General features: G+C 35.4%; 1 protein-coding gene across 8 annotated transcripts in view; it reads right to left on the minus strand.

Moving 5' to 3' along the window:
- SESTD1 (SEC14 and spectrin domain containing 1) overlaps positions 1-18,544 on the minus strand; it is a 45,251-nt gene continuing 26,707 nt past the window's right edge. For 7 of the 8 annotated variants that reach the window (XM_030454458.1, XM_030454459.1, XM_030454466.1 and 4 more), the window contains 13 exons: positions 17,936-18,049; positions 17,606-17,703; positions 17,174-17,229; positions 14,630-14,841; positions 11,074-11,196; positions 9,980-10,174; positions 8,824-8,938; positions 7,638-7,797; positions 5,044-5,125; positions 4,650-4,772; positions 3,245-3,436; positions 2,017-2,138; positions 1-744 (listed from right to left, as the gene is read on the minus strand). In XM_030454458.1, the coding sequence (XP_030310318.1) occupies positions 615-744; positions 2,017-2,138; positions 3,245-3,436; positions 4,650-4,772; positions 5,044-5,125; positions 7,638-7,797; positions 8,824-8,938; positions 9,980-10,174; positions 11,074-11,196; positions 14,630-14,841; positions 17,174-17,229; positions 17,606-17,703; positions 17,936-18,049 (1,722 nt within the window). In that variant the 3' untranslated portion in view covers positions 1-614. The remainder of the gene's footprint in view (positions 745-2,016; positions 2,139-3,244; positions 3,437-4,649; positions 4,773-5,043; positions 5,126-7,637; positions 7,798-8,823; positions 8,939-9,979; positions 10,175-11,073; positions 11,197-14,629; positions 14,842-17,173; positions 17,230-17,605; positions 17,704-17,935; positions 18,050-18,544) is intronic. The other variant, XM_030454465.1, reaches the window with a different exon arrangement.

Raw genomic sequence — 18,544 nt, forward strand, 5'->3', positions numbered from 1 at the left:
TTAGATTTTAAAAAGATTATTTTTATTAAGCACAAACAGCTTTTAATACATTATCAGTACAAATAGGAAAACATCTGTTTAATGAATTTGATATATCAAAGATTTGATGGGCAGGTTGCATACTGACACAATAAATGATCTTTTAAAAAAAAATTTCAAATTAAAATTATAAGGTCACCACTGTCTACACTGTAGGAACTTTACCTACAGCCTAAAATTACCACATCACCTGGGCACAGGGGAAAGCAAAGAACTACAACTTCATAATGTGGAACTCCTGACACTTCCATTAGCACCATTCAGAGCTTACATCAGCTGTTTAACTAAGCAGCAGCTGACAGGTCAGGTAAAGCTTTACAGCAAATCTCAGTGCAAAGTTTACAGTTCCTTTTCATAAGATACTTGGAATCTATGGTTTCATAGCATGTTAAATAATTATGGCTTGATAGATGTACAGTGTTAAGATGCTGAGAATATTTACTTTGAAAAAAAGATGAGACTTATAACAGCTGTAAAATGCGTTTCAATATATTATGCCAAATTCTGTAATATGCAAACAACATGCTGGATTACAAAGTGAAGTCTTACTAGGAATTCATAGATAAAGGTCATTATTAGCTCTCTGCAGTAGTGGCTTCTGGTTGTGTCAGCTGCTGCTTTTTCAGGCTAACCAGCTTCATCTTCTCTCTAATGTGTTCTGCTGCAGAAGCCATATCACTTGGGCTCCCAAAATACTGCTCAGACCTAAAAACCAAGGAAACAAAACAAAAAACAAAACACAAAAAGTTACCAGTAAAAAAGAATGAAATTCAAATATAAAAGCCACCTTTAAGTCTTTGAAGACTCCATGGTGAGACCTGACAGCAGATCCTGATGACAATTACAAATACTACACGACCCTTTTATACCCAAAAGACCCTCTCAACAGCAAAGCACTGTTCTGTAAGTGCAACTGATGCTTCCTAACACTATTTTTAGTGCTGTTCTCCGGCTAACCAGCCCAAGTCAATCTGGCAGTTTTGAGTACAATGACAATCAAGGAAGTCTGTCTACACATGAACTGTGTGGTTACAGAATTGCTACATTATTGAAGGATTCTGTGTATGTCAAGTCAGCCATGTGCTGTCAAATTACATCATCTGTCTCTCAAACTGAAAAGAACACATGGCTGTTTAAGTTGATTTCTCCCATTCGAATACAACAAAAGAACAGTTGAAATGTTAGGGTAATCACTAACCAAGTCATCAGCAAAACAAGGATTTGAACAGATAAATTTCAGAAGAACAAGTATCAAACCCAGTTACAAAGCACAGATGCTAAAGATTTCAGAAATGGAACGCTATACCAAAATACTTCAGTAAACATAACACCCTCTTTGAGTGCTTTTGGGTTTTGTTTTTCCCCTCATAGTTATAGAATCCTGTAGTATTTTCCAATACAATACTGAAAGTGCAGAGGGAAGAAAAAAAAATTAAATAAAAAAGATCAGAACCACAATGGACATGTATATTTTCTGAACAGAGAACAGAGTTTTATTATGGCAGAGACTGCAAATTCAGTTTGCTTTTGTACCTCAAAGACAGTCCCCAGTTTGAAAAATTAGTATGTGCTGCTCACAAGGGAAGTACTATTTCATTTGTCAAATAAATGAAATGTACCTTCAATGTACTGACTTGAGACTTCTAATTGAACTAACTCAAAATACTGTGATTGAAAATTATTATCTTTTTAGAGAGAAGAGGTTGGGACTGGTCATTCTGCTACTTCTGGTTCTTTGCTTGTGTAAAGATAGTATAAATATGATTACTGAATGTGGAAAAGTCACTCCTTAGAAAAACTTGTCTTTGGAATATTCCAAATTGGACATCACTACTTTGTGTGAAAAGGTGGGAAAAAAATTTTAATGAGTATTAGTACACTGCCCTTTTAATTACAGCAATAAATATTAAGGATTCTTCTGCATACTGAGTTGCCCAAAATCATATTCAATAGGCATTATAGAAATTTATTGCATACCCATCAGGATAAATTACAGGTACTGTTAGTCTGTCCAACAGTGATTTCCCAACTGCTTCAATTTCATCAAATTGCTCCATTTCATTGAAAGCTTCAGGCTGCTCTGGACATTCTTGCAAAATCTGTTAAAAAAATAAGAAAATGCTGAACAAAGTAGATAAGGATAATTTGTGTTTTTTTTTAAAAACCATTTACTGTCTCTTCCATCATCTTCATTGCCACATTTATAAGCAATCAAATTAAATATTCATATAATTCATAAAAGGAAAATATAGATTAAGCTAAATTAAGAAGATAGTTCAGGGCTACCACTGCTGTGCTAGGATGTTCCACATTACTTCTAAAAGGAAACAAAAAAGTATTGCATCAACAAATATAAAATGCATAAAACCAGTAACCTGCAGCAAGACAACTGTATAAAAACAGAAGAAACCATTATCTCACTGTATTCAGCACTGGTAAAGCCTCACCATGAACTGTGTGTGCCATTCTGGGCCCTACAAGTTAAGAAGGATGTTAAATGTCCTTGAATATACATACTCAGAGGAGGTGAAAGGGCTGGAAGGCATATCCTACGAGGAGTGGCTGAGGACTTTGGGCTTGTCAAATATTAAGAAAAGGAGGCTGAGGGTTGACCTGACTGCTCTCTACAGTTTCCTGAGGAGAGGAAGTGAAGAGGGAGGTGCTGACCTCTTCTCCCCAGTACCTAGGGATAGGCTATACAGCAATGGTTCAAAGATACACCAGGGGAAGATACGACTGGACATTAAGAAAGACTTTACTGAGAGGCTGGTCAAACACTGGAACAGGCTTCTGAAAGAGGTAGTTGATGCCAAAAGCCTGTCAGCATTTAAAGAGGCTTTTGGACAATTGTCTGAAAAACACGTTTTAACTTGATCAGCTATGAAGTGGTCAAGTAGTTGAATTAACTGATTGTTGTAGACCCCCATAAATTGAAGTCTTCTATTCTGTTCTACAAAAGGCACCTTAACAAGTGGTTTCAAAGCTGAAATCTGTATCTGACAGAGAACAAAACATGATTAAAAAAGTCTGAACCCAAGTGTTTCCAGATGGGACTGAGACCTACTACTAGCACTCAGTTCTCTATTTTCTTCCACTTCTCCCTCTCTACAAAGGAAAAAATACACAGTGACAACTTCATTTTTCTTACGTTTTGTTGGCTTACAGTCTGGTAAAGAGTTTTTCCTCTTAGAAACACAACACTTACCTTTTCAGCACTTGAATGAAATGCAACAGCTGTTTCCAGACGGTGCACCCTTTCTTCTGAAGTTACTGTAAACTGTTTCCACACTCTGTTCAGTCTTGGAAGTGTGTCCCCTGAGGACCTTGAAGTACATCGCAGGGACTGGCACAGGACAACAGTTGCCTGCAGCAGCTGTCTTCCATAATCATAAGTACTCTGAAAGTTTAAGGGGATGGGAAAAAACTACAGATAAAAAATATGCATTTAACTTGAGAGCTAATTAGCAGCTTAAAACAAGAGCAGAAAAGTTTTATGAAACCTTCTCAGTTTAGGTCCACAAATTCTATTGAACTAACCTGGTCTAACAGAAAATGCTGCTGAAATATGAATAAAACTGTAATCACCACGCACTGCTTTTGCTCTTAAAAGTATTTTGAAGTAATCTTGTCTACTGTTCATACTGCCAAAAGAACAGAGCTGAAAATATGAAATAGCTGCTTGGATCTTATGGGGATACTTGATATCTACTGCCAAGATGACTGTCTCTGCATTCACTGCCACTATGCTTGTGGTCACCCAGTATCCAGGTGTGTTGTGGCACATCATTGTACCAGCAAACTACCCTCAGGTCATCATCAGTTGTAATTCAAAGAAGAAACCCAGTTCCAGTGTAACAGATGCAATTTGAAAAGATCTATTAACAGGCAAGCCTGAACTGGACATTCCTAAAAGCAGCATACATCTGAAAAAGGCCCAGCTTCTATGCTTTCTATTCTGAAGTGAAATTCTTTCACATGTACCCAGCACCTGCTTGACTATTCTCCAAACATGCATGCAAACACGCTCCATGGCTTCAGTGAATTTCAGTACTCTTGGACAACAGAATCCATTGTTTGCTATAATAGTGAAGAATCAACACTGTCAGTTCTGTTCAACCACTAAACCTGCTAGTGCCAAAAATCTTTGTACAAGCAGGCCCATCATACACCAACAGTCAACTCTATCTGGAAAACCAACCAAAAGACAGGCTTTTTCATGAAGTACAGCACAGAAGAGAATGAAACAAAGTGGCTCATCCGTATTTCAGTATTCTGAATGCCAGCCTTCAAAAATCTTGATAATGACTGAGATACACGTCATTTAAAAGAAAGTCAATATGAACATTGCGTTTTGTGGTTTGTGCTGCAATATGTGAAGCAGAATGAACTAAGGCAGTGAACTGCAGTGTTGCTATTGTTGATGGAACTTCAAAATCTCATTAGGCTCATCACCAATTTCAGCAATCATGATTTCTTCATGCAAGCACTGAGGCCATCCCCATTAAGACTAGAGTAAGAACTGTTACAGATTGCCCATACAAGTACTTATTTTATTTAGGAGATTTTCTGAAACATGACAACATTATTGCTATAAAAATAATTAATTTCACCTGTGCAACATCAACAAATTTTCGATGTTTCTCCAATAAAACTTTTGTTTCTTGAGCATCATCTCCCAAACGGATGTGTGTCTTTAGCAGAGCATCCAATAGTTCACTTAACCACTCCACTGCCTTAAAAAACAAGAGTAAAACTAGTAAATTAAACCAAAATTAATACAGAAAAATGAAGCACCTTCAATACTAACACATACTTTCATATGCAAAAAAGTTAAGATATCAAACTAGATCATGCATGAAATCACTAAATACGATATTTACAGTCACCACTACATTCTTTATTTTTTTAAGTGCCAAAAATATTACTGTACAGCTATCAATGCCCATTAGCTAGTCAGTGGACGACAAAACATCAGAATGATGAAATTCTGTAGCCTTTCCATACCTGTGCAGCATCCTCTTCACATTTAAATAACTGTACCATCTGAAGCATCTTCAGTCGCCGCACATCCACCATATCCTCACACCTTAAACAATAGCACAGGTAGACTCACCAACACAGGCATAGCAGACACAATACATGCCACGTTTTACAGAAATGTTTTCAGTCAACATCAAGATGCAAGTGTTCATGAAAAGGTGATTAAAGCATGTGTGATGCTTAGTTTGGCAAAAATGCAGTATGTCTCATATAACAATAAGAAACATGCAATAAATAAAACTGAGCAAAGAAATCACATTCCTCAAGATTCCCAGTGTAACTATGCTACAAATAGTAATACTAGAGGTATTTAGCTACATACAAGGCCTTCCAGCTTCCAGGCCATTTCAGGTTCCTTATCCTGTTGCACCAGTAAGATTCGCAGGCCACACAGAGGCTTACACGGCTAAGACAGACCTGCTCTTACTGAAGTGTGGCTGAAAGCTGGCTTAAATATGTCATAATTCTGAAAGGTGCTGTGAGCTGGTGACAAAGTTTTCTTGGCAAAGAAAATAGGAACCGTGTAAAAGAGGTTAATGAAATCTTAGCTAAAAAGAAAAATCTAAAGATGCAACAATGAAGTCGTTAAATTATAATGTCCCTTTTTTATAACTTGTCAGAAAGCATTTCAAAATCTAATTCATATAAGAATGAATACTTATTCTCTTGTTCTGAATTAAGCAGTCGTAATTTCTTTCTAGTCAGAATAAAAAAATTATTGAAAATTCTTTTCTTTCCACAGAGAGAGCAAAGCTAAAAAATACATTTAGAATAATGATCACTGCACTTCAGTAGAGCCTATTAAGCAGAGAGCAAGAATTAAGACTAACATCAACAACAGTTAGCACTATAAGTGAATGCAAGATATGATATACATTAATATGGTTTTTTTCGAACTGGTTGCAAATATAAATACTTTCAAAGAATATTTCATTATCATACTATGTTTTGCTACATGTCCTGTAGTGCTGTGATACACACACACAGAAAGGGATTTGTTCTAATAATGCAGGAAAAGTTTGTGGCTTCCAAAAGCTTAGCTAAAGTAGCAAAGTGCTCATAGAAACAAATATTATACTACAGGTGTATATAAATAAATGAGAAACATTCAACAGAATTTGGGAAAAGTTATCAAAAAATTACAATGAAATGCTACTGAGAGATAGTAGTCCCTATTGTTCTTTTTCTCTCTTGTCCAGGCTGGAGGACCTTGTTTAATAATTTATCATCTGGAAGCTGCTTCATACCTTTGTCTGAACATTTCATAGACTTCTTGATCTAATTGATTTCTCACAACTCTATATCCCTTTTCAGGGACAAGAATTGTGTAACACTTAAATCACAAATGGGCTACAAATCTATATAGTGACATAATGACACTTCCCTTTTAGTTTTACATTCTGCTCCAAACAATGTGAAGCATTCTACTTGCTTCTCACAATACGACTGAACAATAAAGCAATATTTTCAAAATTTTCCCAACACTTATCTTTGACTTAAAAGCTCATCCAGACTCCATTACTACGTATATAAAACTTTTCCTTCTTCCATGTGCATTTCTCTTTTCAATACTGAATTCCAGCTGCCATATTATTGCACATGGTACTCTCTAGCTCTTCGGAGCTGTCCCTCTAAACACAAGTGCTGCTCAAGTAAATTAGATTCGGAATACATACTTACAAGGCTACCTTCCCTAAATGTTATCAAAGCCCTCTAAGAAAACCATTTGTGGGTGCTAGAATGAATCCCCGCAATGAGCAACTTGATGCTCATTAGACCTTGGTGTTCCCTAGAGGCAGCTCTTTGTTCAGACATTCCCCTCAAAGTTCAGGCACATTCTATGGAGTGTATTTTATTGTTTCAGGAGTTCCATCAGTAATAATGAGCAACACCATCTGATTCTTTCCCATTGCCGAGTAGAAAAAAAAGGCACTACTATAGCAAATCCAGCACTACTTCACCTTTAAGAAAAAAATCATCAATGAAAGGCTTGGAGGAAGAGGATGATAGCAAAATCCATCCTTGAAAATTAAACTCTCCCCAGCATTTTTTCCCCACTACAACTTCCTTCCCCACCCTTTCTTCAAAAATCATAAAAAAAGAAATCCTGAAAACTGAACTCTGCCTCTATGCTACACCCTGTCCCCCTGACACAGCTCATCCTTCCTATCTTCAGGAGGGAAAACACCACGCTCAGCAGGTAGAGGTCGAGAAGTCTGTACATAACCCAATTCATAAGTTTAGAGCTGGAGCCATCATCATTACTGAAGCTTTAGTGCACCTTCCATCTCCAACTAGTAACATAAACAAGATGTCTCTTGCACACATTCCTTAACTCCATATAAAAGGAACATATAAATCTTGAGCATTTACCAGTACAAGAAAGCACTCATACTTTGCCCAGTACCAAAATACAGAAGTACTTGTTTTAGGAGTATGCTACATCAGATTAGCCAGGAAAACTTCTGTCTGTAAATATACCACTGTCATGGCTTGGCTTTGCGAATGAAGATTTAAGAATACCCCTACTACATCTTAAGGAACAGAACTGTCATTACCTTTGTTTTCTAAGCTGCATATCTTCCATAACTCCTTGGATATGGTCTACATTTTCTTTGTTTTCAATAGTCACATCTTTTCCATAGGCCCAGGATGCCTGGTTAGAGATCTGATCAAGAAGACTTTGACCTTTCTCACGTAAGCCTTGTAAGCCTAAATCTAATTTAAAAAAAACAAACAAACCAAAAACAAAGTAAAAAGGACAACGAAACTCTTAAAAATCTGGAAGGGTTCTTTTTTGATGGAAGGCTGAAAATTGAAAAGGATATTACCAGTCTTTCACTACCCTTTCCAAGTTTTAAGCTTGAGTGAGCATCTGTTTAAATTAACAAAGATCTATGGCTACATTATTTTATGATCTAGCCATAATGAAAAAAAGAAATAAAAACAGGCAGTGAGTATTGACTTTTCACTATATAAATAGCTAATTAACATTTTTCATCTATACAGTTGCACAATACCCAGAATATTTAATTATAATGCATCTGATATAGCTGATCCATTTTTCTATATTGAAATATGCCAACCCTTAAAATCTGATATTATATCTATTATTTGGCAGCTCCACTATCTGTTTTCCTAAAGGAAAACAGTTCCAGTTTCCAGTTTATTTAAACTGTTATATTCTAATCATAACTCTTTCTACCATATCTGATTTTGCTTCAAAGCTCTTTCGTCTGCAACATATCGGACTAGATATTGTAGGTCCCTTCCAACTGAAACATTCTATATGCTTGATAGTGCAACAACCTTAACGGTTCTATTTAATAACATTTAAAGCTACTGCAAAATACTCATTACAACATTCTAATAGTGAGTGGATAACAATCAAGGCATCAGCTCTGGACACAAGCTGATCATCTACACTATTTCCACATTACTAGAGTTCTAGATGTCTAGCTTGTCTAGACATCATGGTATCCATGATAATGGTTTATAACAAATACAATGTACATGTAAAACAATCAAGAAAACAATCCTAGATCATTTTCCTAGATAAAACTACTTGACAGTATATACCATAAGCAAGCCAGAGGTAATTAGAAAGAGCATTACTTAACCAGGACACAGAAAAAAAGTTTTTTCTACTATCTTTTTTTAAAGGGAATGTTGAGATTACTGTTTTTTTCCTGTAATGCATTCATTACAATGTGGGTACCTGAAATGCAGACATATTTTGCTTACCAACACTTTTTAATTTCTCTTCCAGTAGTTTTAAAGTTTGTTGAATTGATGCTCCATCTGCTGGTGCAACATCTACACACAACATTCCTAGTAAGCCATCCAATTGCTGAGACAACTGAAATGTAAATCAAATATTCATATTTAAAAAGAAGTTTTGGGCTTTAGATTATTAGGTGTGCAGTCTTCTACATGTTCAGAAATGTAATTCTAGAACTCTCTTTGCATCTATTGGAATTCAAAGTCAAAATGAAATCTGCCTACAAAATTCCAAAAGCACGTGTCTGTAGACAGGGTCAGGGAGGAAGTGGAGATTTTTTTTTTCAGACAAGTATAGGAAAGGAATAAATGCCAGTTCAAAAGAAAAAAAAACTATGTAAAGAACAACTAATCTTGGTTCAAATAATGTAAATGTCTTTAATTAAAAGAAACAAAAAAAAAAAAAAAAAAAAGGAAAATGAGAAGGGGGAATAGGCAACCTTTTAAATTGGTAACCATTGTATTTTAAAAGCTACTGAAATGTAAGGCCCATTAGAAAGCACTTGCCTCCTTAAAAAAAAAAGTGCAGACGGGGGAACCTTTCTTGGGGTATGGCGCTCCGAAGTCAAAGAGGTGTTCTCACCAAGGTGCACAGTCAGTGCTCCGGTTTTGCTGCCTTCAGACTTGGGCAGCCTTGTTCAGTGCTTCTGCTCCAGACTCAGCTGACCTCCTCCTCTGGCTGCTCCAGACTCAGCTGACCTCCTCCTCTGGCTGCTCCAGAGGGAGCTGAGCATGTGTTGGGAAGCTCCCCTTTTACTGGCCCCCCAATCCTGCTCATGTGCAGCTGAGGCAAACCCTGACTGGGCGGGGGCTTAACACAGGTGGGCTTGACACAAGCTCACGCCTCCCACCTCGTAATTAGCACCTGAGTGCCTCAAACATGGGGCTGTGTACACATGCTCAGGCCATTCCTCTACACATTCTGCTACAAAAAAGAACTTACCTCCTTGGTGTTACAATTATAGTAAATTAAGACCATTAAATATAGTAAGTTAAATATCACTTTTCCAAGTGATATTATACTTCCCCCTCACTTTTTTTCCATTGCATTCACCATTTATAATACTAAGGCAGTAATATATTTACAGGAACCTGAGGAAAGTTAAAATGAAAAACTTACATCCTGAGCAACACTGTGGAATTCAAGTGCTGCTTGTAATAGATTCTGCCTGAATTCTAGCTGACTGGCCTGCCGGTAACACACATCACTCAGCTGTTGCTGCAATGCTTTCAGTTCCACAAGGTCCTCCTCATCCCCTGCATTTAGAAGAGCTGCTATCTGCTGATTAAGCTCAACATAAACAGCAAACCACTCCTAAAACACAAGAAAAACATTAAAATACCAAACATAATTCTATTTCTCTTCCAAGTGGCATGCATCTAACTGCAGACTTATCAACAACCGAATTTTAAAAAAGAAACCTATGTCCTTGATTAGGACACTGATTATGAAATCTCACCCAGGAGGAAAAAACATTAATTTCAAATCAACTCAAAAAGTGCTTATTACATTTTAGCGCACGTACTATACTATTAAAAATAAAAATTTTTAAAACCTGCACAAAGGTGAGAAGATAACAGGGTATGCCTAATGGCTATCAGCAAACTCCCATTCAAACTATTCTACTGAACTAAGAAGAATTCAACCAATTTTAAACAAATTTCTAATGTTTATAAATCTATAAATGCTCTGCTGAAACACAGACCATTTGCCAATAGGTAAGCTATTACAAAAAGCCGCCCATGAGGCCATCTAGGTGTTACTTCTAGTGACATGATTGAACCATCTCTTCAAGATGTCATTATCAACATAACCTGTATCTTAAGTCTTTATCAACGAAACTGCTAAGTCAGTTTCAGCTACTTCTAAATGTAGTATCATGAAAACAAACCCACTAACTTATTCATCTGACAAGTACAGACTTCCCAGCCATTTTGGCAGGGAAAAGGAAGTTTACTCCAATTCAACATGAACATTTAAGAATTTCTGAAACGTAATAAAAGAAAAAGCATAGCTAGAAATCAGTGTTTTTCTACACTGGAAAACAAAACATGTAACAACTATATTAAGTTCTTAAACTGCTTGGGTACTTTCCTCTGTAACCCATAGAAAAAGGCACTGTGCAAAACTAGATACTAAATCAAATCACACTGCTCGTAACTGCTTGTACTTAGAAGTGTTTTGCTACTTGAAAAGAGCATAGGAAGTCTCACACTGTGCTGACTCTCAATCTCTTCATGTTTCTGTTGCAAAGCTTGTGAAGCTCTAATTGAATCACCAATTCCCCACTGGGTTCTTAGCTGTTCTGATCCAGGTCCTTCAAGCCAATTGACTACCTGTCAATAAGAAAGATGACAAACAAAAAGTAGCAAATCAATTACACAAAAATTGATATATAAAAAGAATTATGCAACATAAGCAGAAATATTCCAAATTAGGTATATATTTATGAAAAACACAACATTCCAGGAACTCTAGAAGTCTTGTTGAATCCATTCACATATTCAAAAACATTTAGAAGCTACTTTTCATTAACCTCAACCTGTCAGCTCAGTGAATGCCAGTGGAAGCTAGCAAGAGGTTTGCCACATCCTTCTAATTTCACATCTGTCAACAGAAAAGCTTAAAACACCCTCTTCCTGAAAATAGGCCTCTCATGTTCAAATAAGAATTTTTATTGTCTGAATATGAACAGCTTTATTCAACTTCATACCTTAAAGAATTTTTGCCTTATTTTGTTGAATATTCTAACACTCAAGTACAGTACTAATTCCAAAATTAAATTTACACAAAAAAATAGGATTTTATATATCTGTGTCTTTTAAACTTGCTCTATTCAAATAGCAGAAGCCTCTTAAGAGTTAAGGGCCACACCTCATGTGATGTGTCTTTGCAGAAACCTTTGAAGGGTCATGAAAATACAGTTTGAGAGGACTACATTACGGATTTTTTTTTTATTATTTCATTTTATGTTAGCAATATTCAAAGCAAAGCAGTGTCTCAAATTTTGGTTTCCTTACAGATGGTACAATTACCAGATATCTATGGCAAATTTTTTTAAGCTTTTAAATGGCTGATAGCCCTGTTGAAACCTACTGCAAAATTCACTCACTATTGAAGTCCTGAAGTAAGAAATATGGGAATACCCCCAACATTCTTAATCTTAATGACAAAACATAGGAAGCCACTCTTTAATATGGATTTGTTTAAACAAAGGTGCCAGAACAGCTTCATGCAGCTGATCAGGAAATATAAAACAATACACAATGCAATACTAACTGTGAAGACAAACAACAAAGTGACTAATTGGATAATTTTCCTAGTACTGCTAGGCTACATTGCCACAGAAATCAAGACAAACCATTACAAAAAGTCACTCCACTTTTCAGACATTGTGCCTGAGTCTTTCTATGTGCTCTTTATGCCCCCTGTGTAAGATTAATTATTTTAGAGCATATGTTCTTTGCTCCTAAAGTATCCTGGGTCTTCCTTACTTTTATAATTTCTAGGGCAAATTAAGACTCCACAGTTCTCATTTCTTTTTCTTTAAAGAGAGTCTTCCTGTTGTGCTCAGCACCTATGCACAGCTGTCTCTGTCTTAAGTATGGAACGGACCTAAGACTGAAGGCACCCACATGTCCTCCTGTAACCTCAGCATGGCCTGGAAAACTCACAAATGAAAATGACTCCTGCAAGTCTGAAACTGTGTGCAAGACTACTGCTTAGCAGTGCCTTCTCTGAGCAAGAACACCTCCCCATTACAAGTTTCCGACAACTGCTGCATTGCCTCCAAGACTGCATATGACCATTCTTATGTCACTGACAACTGACACGAGGACAGAAGGGTCACTAGGGGACTAAGAAAAATAAGCACTGTTATTTCCATAAAAAATTTTAAGGTGGTTAATGACTAGACTAATGCATTAATTTTTGTAAATTAAGATCAGAGTTGCGGTTAGAAATAGAGGGTAATATATCAAATACACAAGGGAAGAGATGTGGTTGTGGATATGAGATCTTTGTGATCTCAACTACTTAGCAACAACTAAACAGTTCAACAGTAACGAGAAGCAGTGAACAGTAAAAATGAAATCTGAGGACAAATATAAGCCAGGGCTGGTTAGCAGAATAAGAAGCTATTAAAAAAAAATTAAAAAAAATATATAAACATAATTGTAATTAAAGCAAACAGGAAATCATAACACTAACAAATAAAGAAATAGCTCAACACAAGGGGAAAATTTTCTTTGTATGCACTCATTCCAACTTACAATACTACAAGCATGTTATATGGGAAATTGATATAGGCAAAGTGCAGTGGAATTTAGATTGCCAGAACAAACACTTTCTCCAATCCATCATTGTATTTTACATTTCTCTCTCACCCTTTCTCCTGTAACCCAAAAAAGACACTACATGAAGTTCTAGATTTAGCAAGTTTTCCCCATACATCTGTATGCCATTTAGAGAGTTTTAACATGCACTTTATAAAAGTGATTAGCTTGATAAAACAGCAAAACACATTTTTCTTGTGTACTAAGTCCCAATTCTCTTATAATGAAGCATTCATAATGCAAACAAACAAAAACCTATTTTTAATACAAATACTGCAAAATGAGGCTGATGCCCCTGTAAACAAGTCCATTTAAATGCATTAATAATGTCAGTTTGCCAAAGTACATTATAAATTTCAACTCAGTCAGCACAACTTGTTCAATCACTACTACTTCAACACAGGAAAAAAGGTCTCACCTGATCATACTAATGGCCCTGGTACTATATTTTATATAGTGCTATTTTATTATCTCACATATTCTATTACTTCCAGCTGAAAATATCAAAATAAGACATTGTTTTTAAATGTATTTTTATAATAATCTGAATAATTATATAAGGGAAAATTATTTCCTCGGTAAATTTACATTTTTACTGCCAGAAAGCACAAGACTAATTAGTTTTTCCCTCTACCCATGTCTGTAAGAGGCTGTGAAGTGCAGGTACTTGATTCGCAGTCTTCATGCACTAAAAATGTCAGTGTTAAAAGGTTAAAAGCAATATCTTTTCCATTTTATGCATATTAAAATCATACAGAAGCTTATAAAAATGTCTAATTTCAAATAATACAAGAGGAAATTAATTCCATTTCCTTGATTTTCTCTACTGAAACTAGACTCTGCTGAGAAAATATTCAAAATTCTAATTACATGCCTATTTCCAGAGGACCAAACCAATGCAGTATGACCTTTAAACATGATTGATTAGGAAGATTTGAGTTCATTTGCGCCAGGGTAGCCTTGGAATAAAGAGTTTCATCACTTTAAGGTAAAATATGGAGTATTACACAAAGGAATAAATATTGGCTTACATTAAGTATCAGGAATTTAAAACAACATGGGCAACGGAAGGTTTAAACTCTCAAGTAAAACTCCAGTAAGAGGAGTCCCATTTGTGAATGTACCTCTCTTTGCTAAGAGGTCGGGCATTTGGCCCTCTTACAACACAGAGGTACACTGCCACAGTACACAACAAAGGGACAATGTGAAGATTCTTCAAAACGGTGACTAGAGAGCACGTTTCTTATCTCCATGTATCAGAACAGCCTTTGGGAAGTCACCATGAAAAGTATCAAGTGAATCAAGCACACTGTGCTTTGAGGAGAAAAAGAAAACATGAAGTAACCACTTCCAGTTCTAAGTTTTGCAGGGGAAACAGTATGGGGCTCGAGCTCAAACCTCCACTTCATAGTCCTCAAGACAACTCCAAGCTTACCTGCATTACCTTCTGCTGAATCTCCTCCAGCTGCGTGCGCTTGCTACGCTGCCTGCAGACTTCCTGGTAGCGGGTGTACTGCTCTCTGAGCGAGTCGAGCAGCTTCATGACCTGAGGCTGAGCAAGGAGCTCATCATCCATCGGGGACCAGGACACCCCTCCATCTGAACCATTGAATCGACGCTGTTGTAATTCAGATAGTAGTTCATGACCTTTAAAAATACATATAATTATGTGCTTAATTTAGATTCAAACAACAAATACAAACACTAGTAGGCATGCCTGCTTTTAGATCTGGTAGAACATTTTTGCAGCTGATGGTCTTTCCTTCATTTGGCACATTTAATACCATTTCATGCAATCACTGTCCACAGTTTGTGGCAGGGTATCAGTCATAAAATAGGGTAGAAATTATGTAGTATATTTTACATAAATAAAAGATACTATGGCTTTTGACATTCATATTGACAATAGTATTAATTAAAGAAACTATTGCAGAGCACAATCTTGAGTTAGCAACAACTATAAGTACTCCGTTTTATTTCAAAACATTGTGTAACATATGAAGTATTTCCCCAAAACAATTCATGTTCTTAGATTAAATAAATGATCTAGAAGGACTTACAATCTGAGCATTTAATTTCTGTTATCTTCCAGGATACTTACAACACATACAAAACTTTCATAGAAAGTGTGGTGCTGAATACCAGGTATTTTGATCAGTAACTTTCATCACTTCTTTTCTTTGTGCTCTTACTCACCATAACAGTGCACTAACTCACTAGACTATAACAACTTTTCTATATGCAAAAATAGTACCTTGACTATTTAGTCTGCTGTTTAAACTGTTGAATGAATGTAATTATAAGGTTGTGGTAAAGTTTTCGGGATGTAAAGAACACACTACCAGTAAACCCAGATCATCAATTTATTCCTCAAAAGGTCAAAGAAAAAGTTAGAAAATAGATCAGCATTTGGTCACTAAAGAAATGCTGGTGAACAACTGAAAATCTGCCAATTCCACATCATCAGTTCTGCAGATCTTAAAATGGTAACATGCCAGTTCACTAAAAGAGAAATAATTACCATTAGAACAAAAATTGACATACTTCACAAGGAAAATGCAGTAATTCTAAATTCAACAGGCATTATCTAAACAATCAAAGCCCCGAGGGCTTTGGAGATTGCAGCAAGCAACTTTAAATTACTCAGCATATTGTGAAATGAACATGTCTTAAGAATTCACAAACATTTTTCCATAAGAAAATGGTAGCTTTGATTTCTATAATACTACACTGATAGGGCAAACAGACTTGAAGGCTTTTATAAGTTGAAGTTCTACTGTGATAATTTTGAATTTTTATTGTATTATTTCAGCAGTAAAGATTAACATTTCCTAGGTAAAAATTTTTCAAGTAGATTCTTCTTTAAGAACTATATATGTAGATTTGGAGCTTGTGAAAGCACAGATTCCTTATATCTAAAATCTTTGTTCATATTTACCCCTAAGAGACAGGAAAACTTAATTGGGGAGAATTTTTATTCTCAAACTTTATTGAAAGTGAATCTAACAAAGGAAAACAATATCTCTTGTAAATATATGTGATTTAATTATCAAACTTCTTGGCTCAAATAAAAAAATTCATTATGTCATAATTAAGAAAACATAGAATATATACAAACTAATCTTCTTAGGAGCCAACTACATTGATAAAATTGAAGTGTTGCTCTGTCCAAAAAAAAAAATCTTACCAGAAGGATACACAATTGGACTAAAGTATATTTATGTTATCAACAGCCATTTCATATTTTCAAAATTTTAAAAGACCACAGCAAATAACTGTTCTTTCACCCTAACTCGAAGAGTGTTATCCCACAACTAAATAAGCTAAAATTTTATATGGAGGGCATGTAAAGCCAGCAGTTCTCTGAGTCAAATAGTATATGTGATTTGCACATTAGTTTGTAGGACACTGTAAGATAAGGATTCTGAGAACTCAAACCCTGATCATCACCTTAAACCAAATCTTTAAGCAAATTTCTAGTTCAAATCAGTGCTATTATGCTTCATTACCAACAGGAAATTCAATTTAAAAATACTCCTTTCAATCAAAGAACCCCAAACATCCTCAAGGGAGAGTCTTGGCAGCAAACACTCTGAAGACTGTATGCTTCAGATTTACCAATGGCTAAGAACTAAGCTGATGCAAATTATCAAATAGCATAGGAAAATGCTATCTGTATTGTAACCATTTGGCAGCCACTACTGACATCATCTAGAAAGAAAGTATTCTCAAAATTAGACATTAATTATGGCAATACTGTAAAGATGTTATCAGGATGAAAAAAAAATTTAATAACAAATTTGGAATTCTTCCATTTATTTGCCAACATCAGTGGTTTTTGAACCCAAAAATAACATTAATTGGTAAGCTTGTTACATTGAGATGATGTTCAAGATTATTATACCCTCTGAGCTTTCACTTAGGGCTTAAAAATGAATGTTATTTTTTACCAATATTACAATGTTTCAATTTACTATACCTGTCTGCAATACCGTCTCTGGATCAACTGATGGAAGGAAGTTCAAATCTATTGATCTTGAATAAAGTAACAAACAAATTATTAACAATAAACTTTAATAATTAACATAACAAATTATTAGCAATGTTTTTATATTACAATAACACTAGAAACTTCAACTGAGGCCAAAGCTACAGGATGCTGTTAAGAGACTTTCTTTCCTCACTCAGTAGTCACTTTTGCAATTCATTAAGTACAGCAGCCTGTTGCAAATAGCCAAATGAGCATCCATCTACACACATACAGATACATTTTGTAGGCTACACCACAAACTTTCAGAATTTCTTTACACACTTAAAAATACTGAAGTCATCTCATATTTTCAATACTTTTTGCATTTCCAATAAAATGTTATTATCCAAAAGCATTGATTTCAAAAAGCTAATCACACACCTCTCTTTTTCTTGTTGAGTTCCTTTATCACTTCCACTGTTAATTAAAGCAAGTTCATCCAGTAAGGAAGTTGATTCTTTCGTGAACTTTTCAAATACCTAAGTAAGAGATGGGTTTTAATTTAAGAAATGAAAATTATAAAAGCAGCTCTACTGAAGGCAGTCTAATTTTTAACAACCTTTCTGCCTTATTGTCTAGTTCAGCAGTTGCAATTCAGAAGGCTCCTCATTAACATACAAAACCAAGTGAAACAAGAAAAGAAGAGAGAGGACACAAATAAAAATCCATGAGTCAAGAATAAGACACTTGAAAAAACCCCAGAAAACTAACCAGCCTCTTATTCAGCCAATCCATATGATCATAGGTGAGAGTTCCTCCAAAATCTTCTGTTAGTTGGCACGGTTCTATATATCGAGTCAGCTTATTAGCAGATACTAAAATAACCTGCAACAATAAAATAAATTTTAGGTAAATTTGTAAGTAATGCTTATATTTTTCCTTAAGTATATGAGAAATTAGGTGCATCCAAATGTACTGAGGAGATGTTTCTGTGATTCAGAGAAAGTGATCCTTTTACTCCTAAATGTTTAAATGAAACATAGCTGGTTGCAATTAACGTGGGCCTAAGATAGACAGGCAATTTTGATATGCAGTATATATCTCATGCATAATCCCAGAAGAGCATCATCTGTATCACCTCCTCTATTTACAATAGGAAAAATAACTATATTTTTTGGATATTTGTTTTCTTTGTGGTAACTGACACTTCTTGATTAATCATACACATAAATCATACACATAATCATACACATAATAATGATACACATTAATCATACACATAATCTATTTTTACAGAATATAGTAGTAAGATACTATACTGTAAAACACTTAGTATTTTTATCACATTCAATACATTTATCACATTCAATACTTCCAGTC

Source organism: Calypte anna, chromosome 7 (assembly GCF_003957555.1).
Source record: "Calypte anna isolate BGI_N300 chromosome 7, bCalAnn1_v1.p, whole genome shotgun sequence".
In the NCBI taxonomy this organism is placed as follows: Eukaryota; Metazoa; Chordata; class Aves; order Apodiformes; family Trochilidae; genus Calypte; species Calypte anna.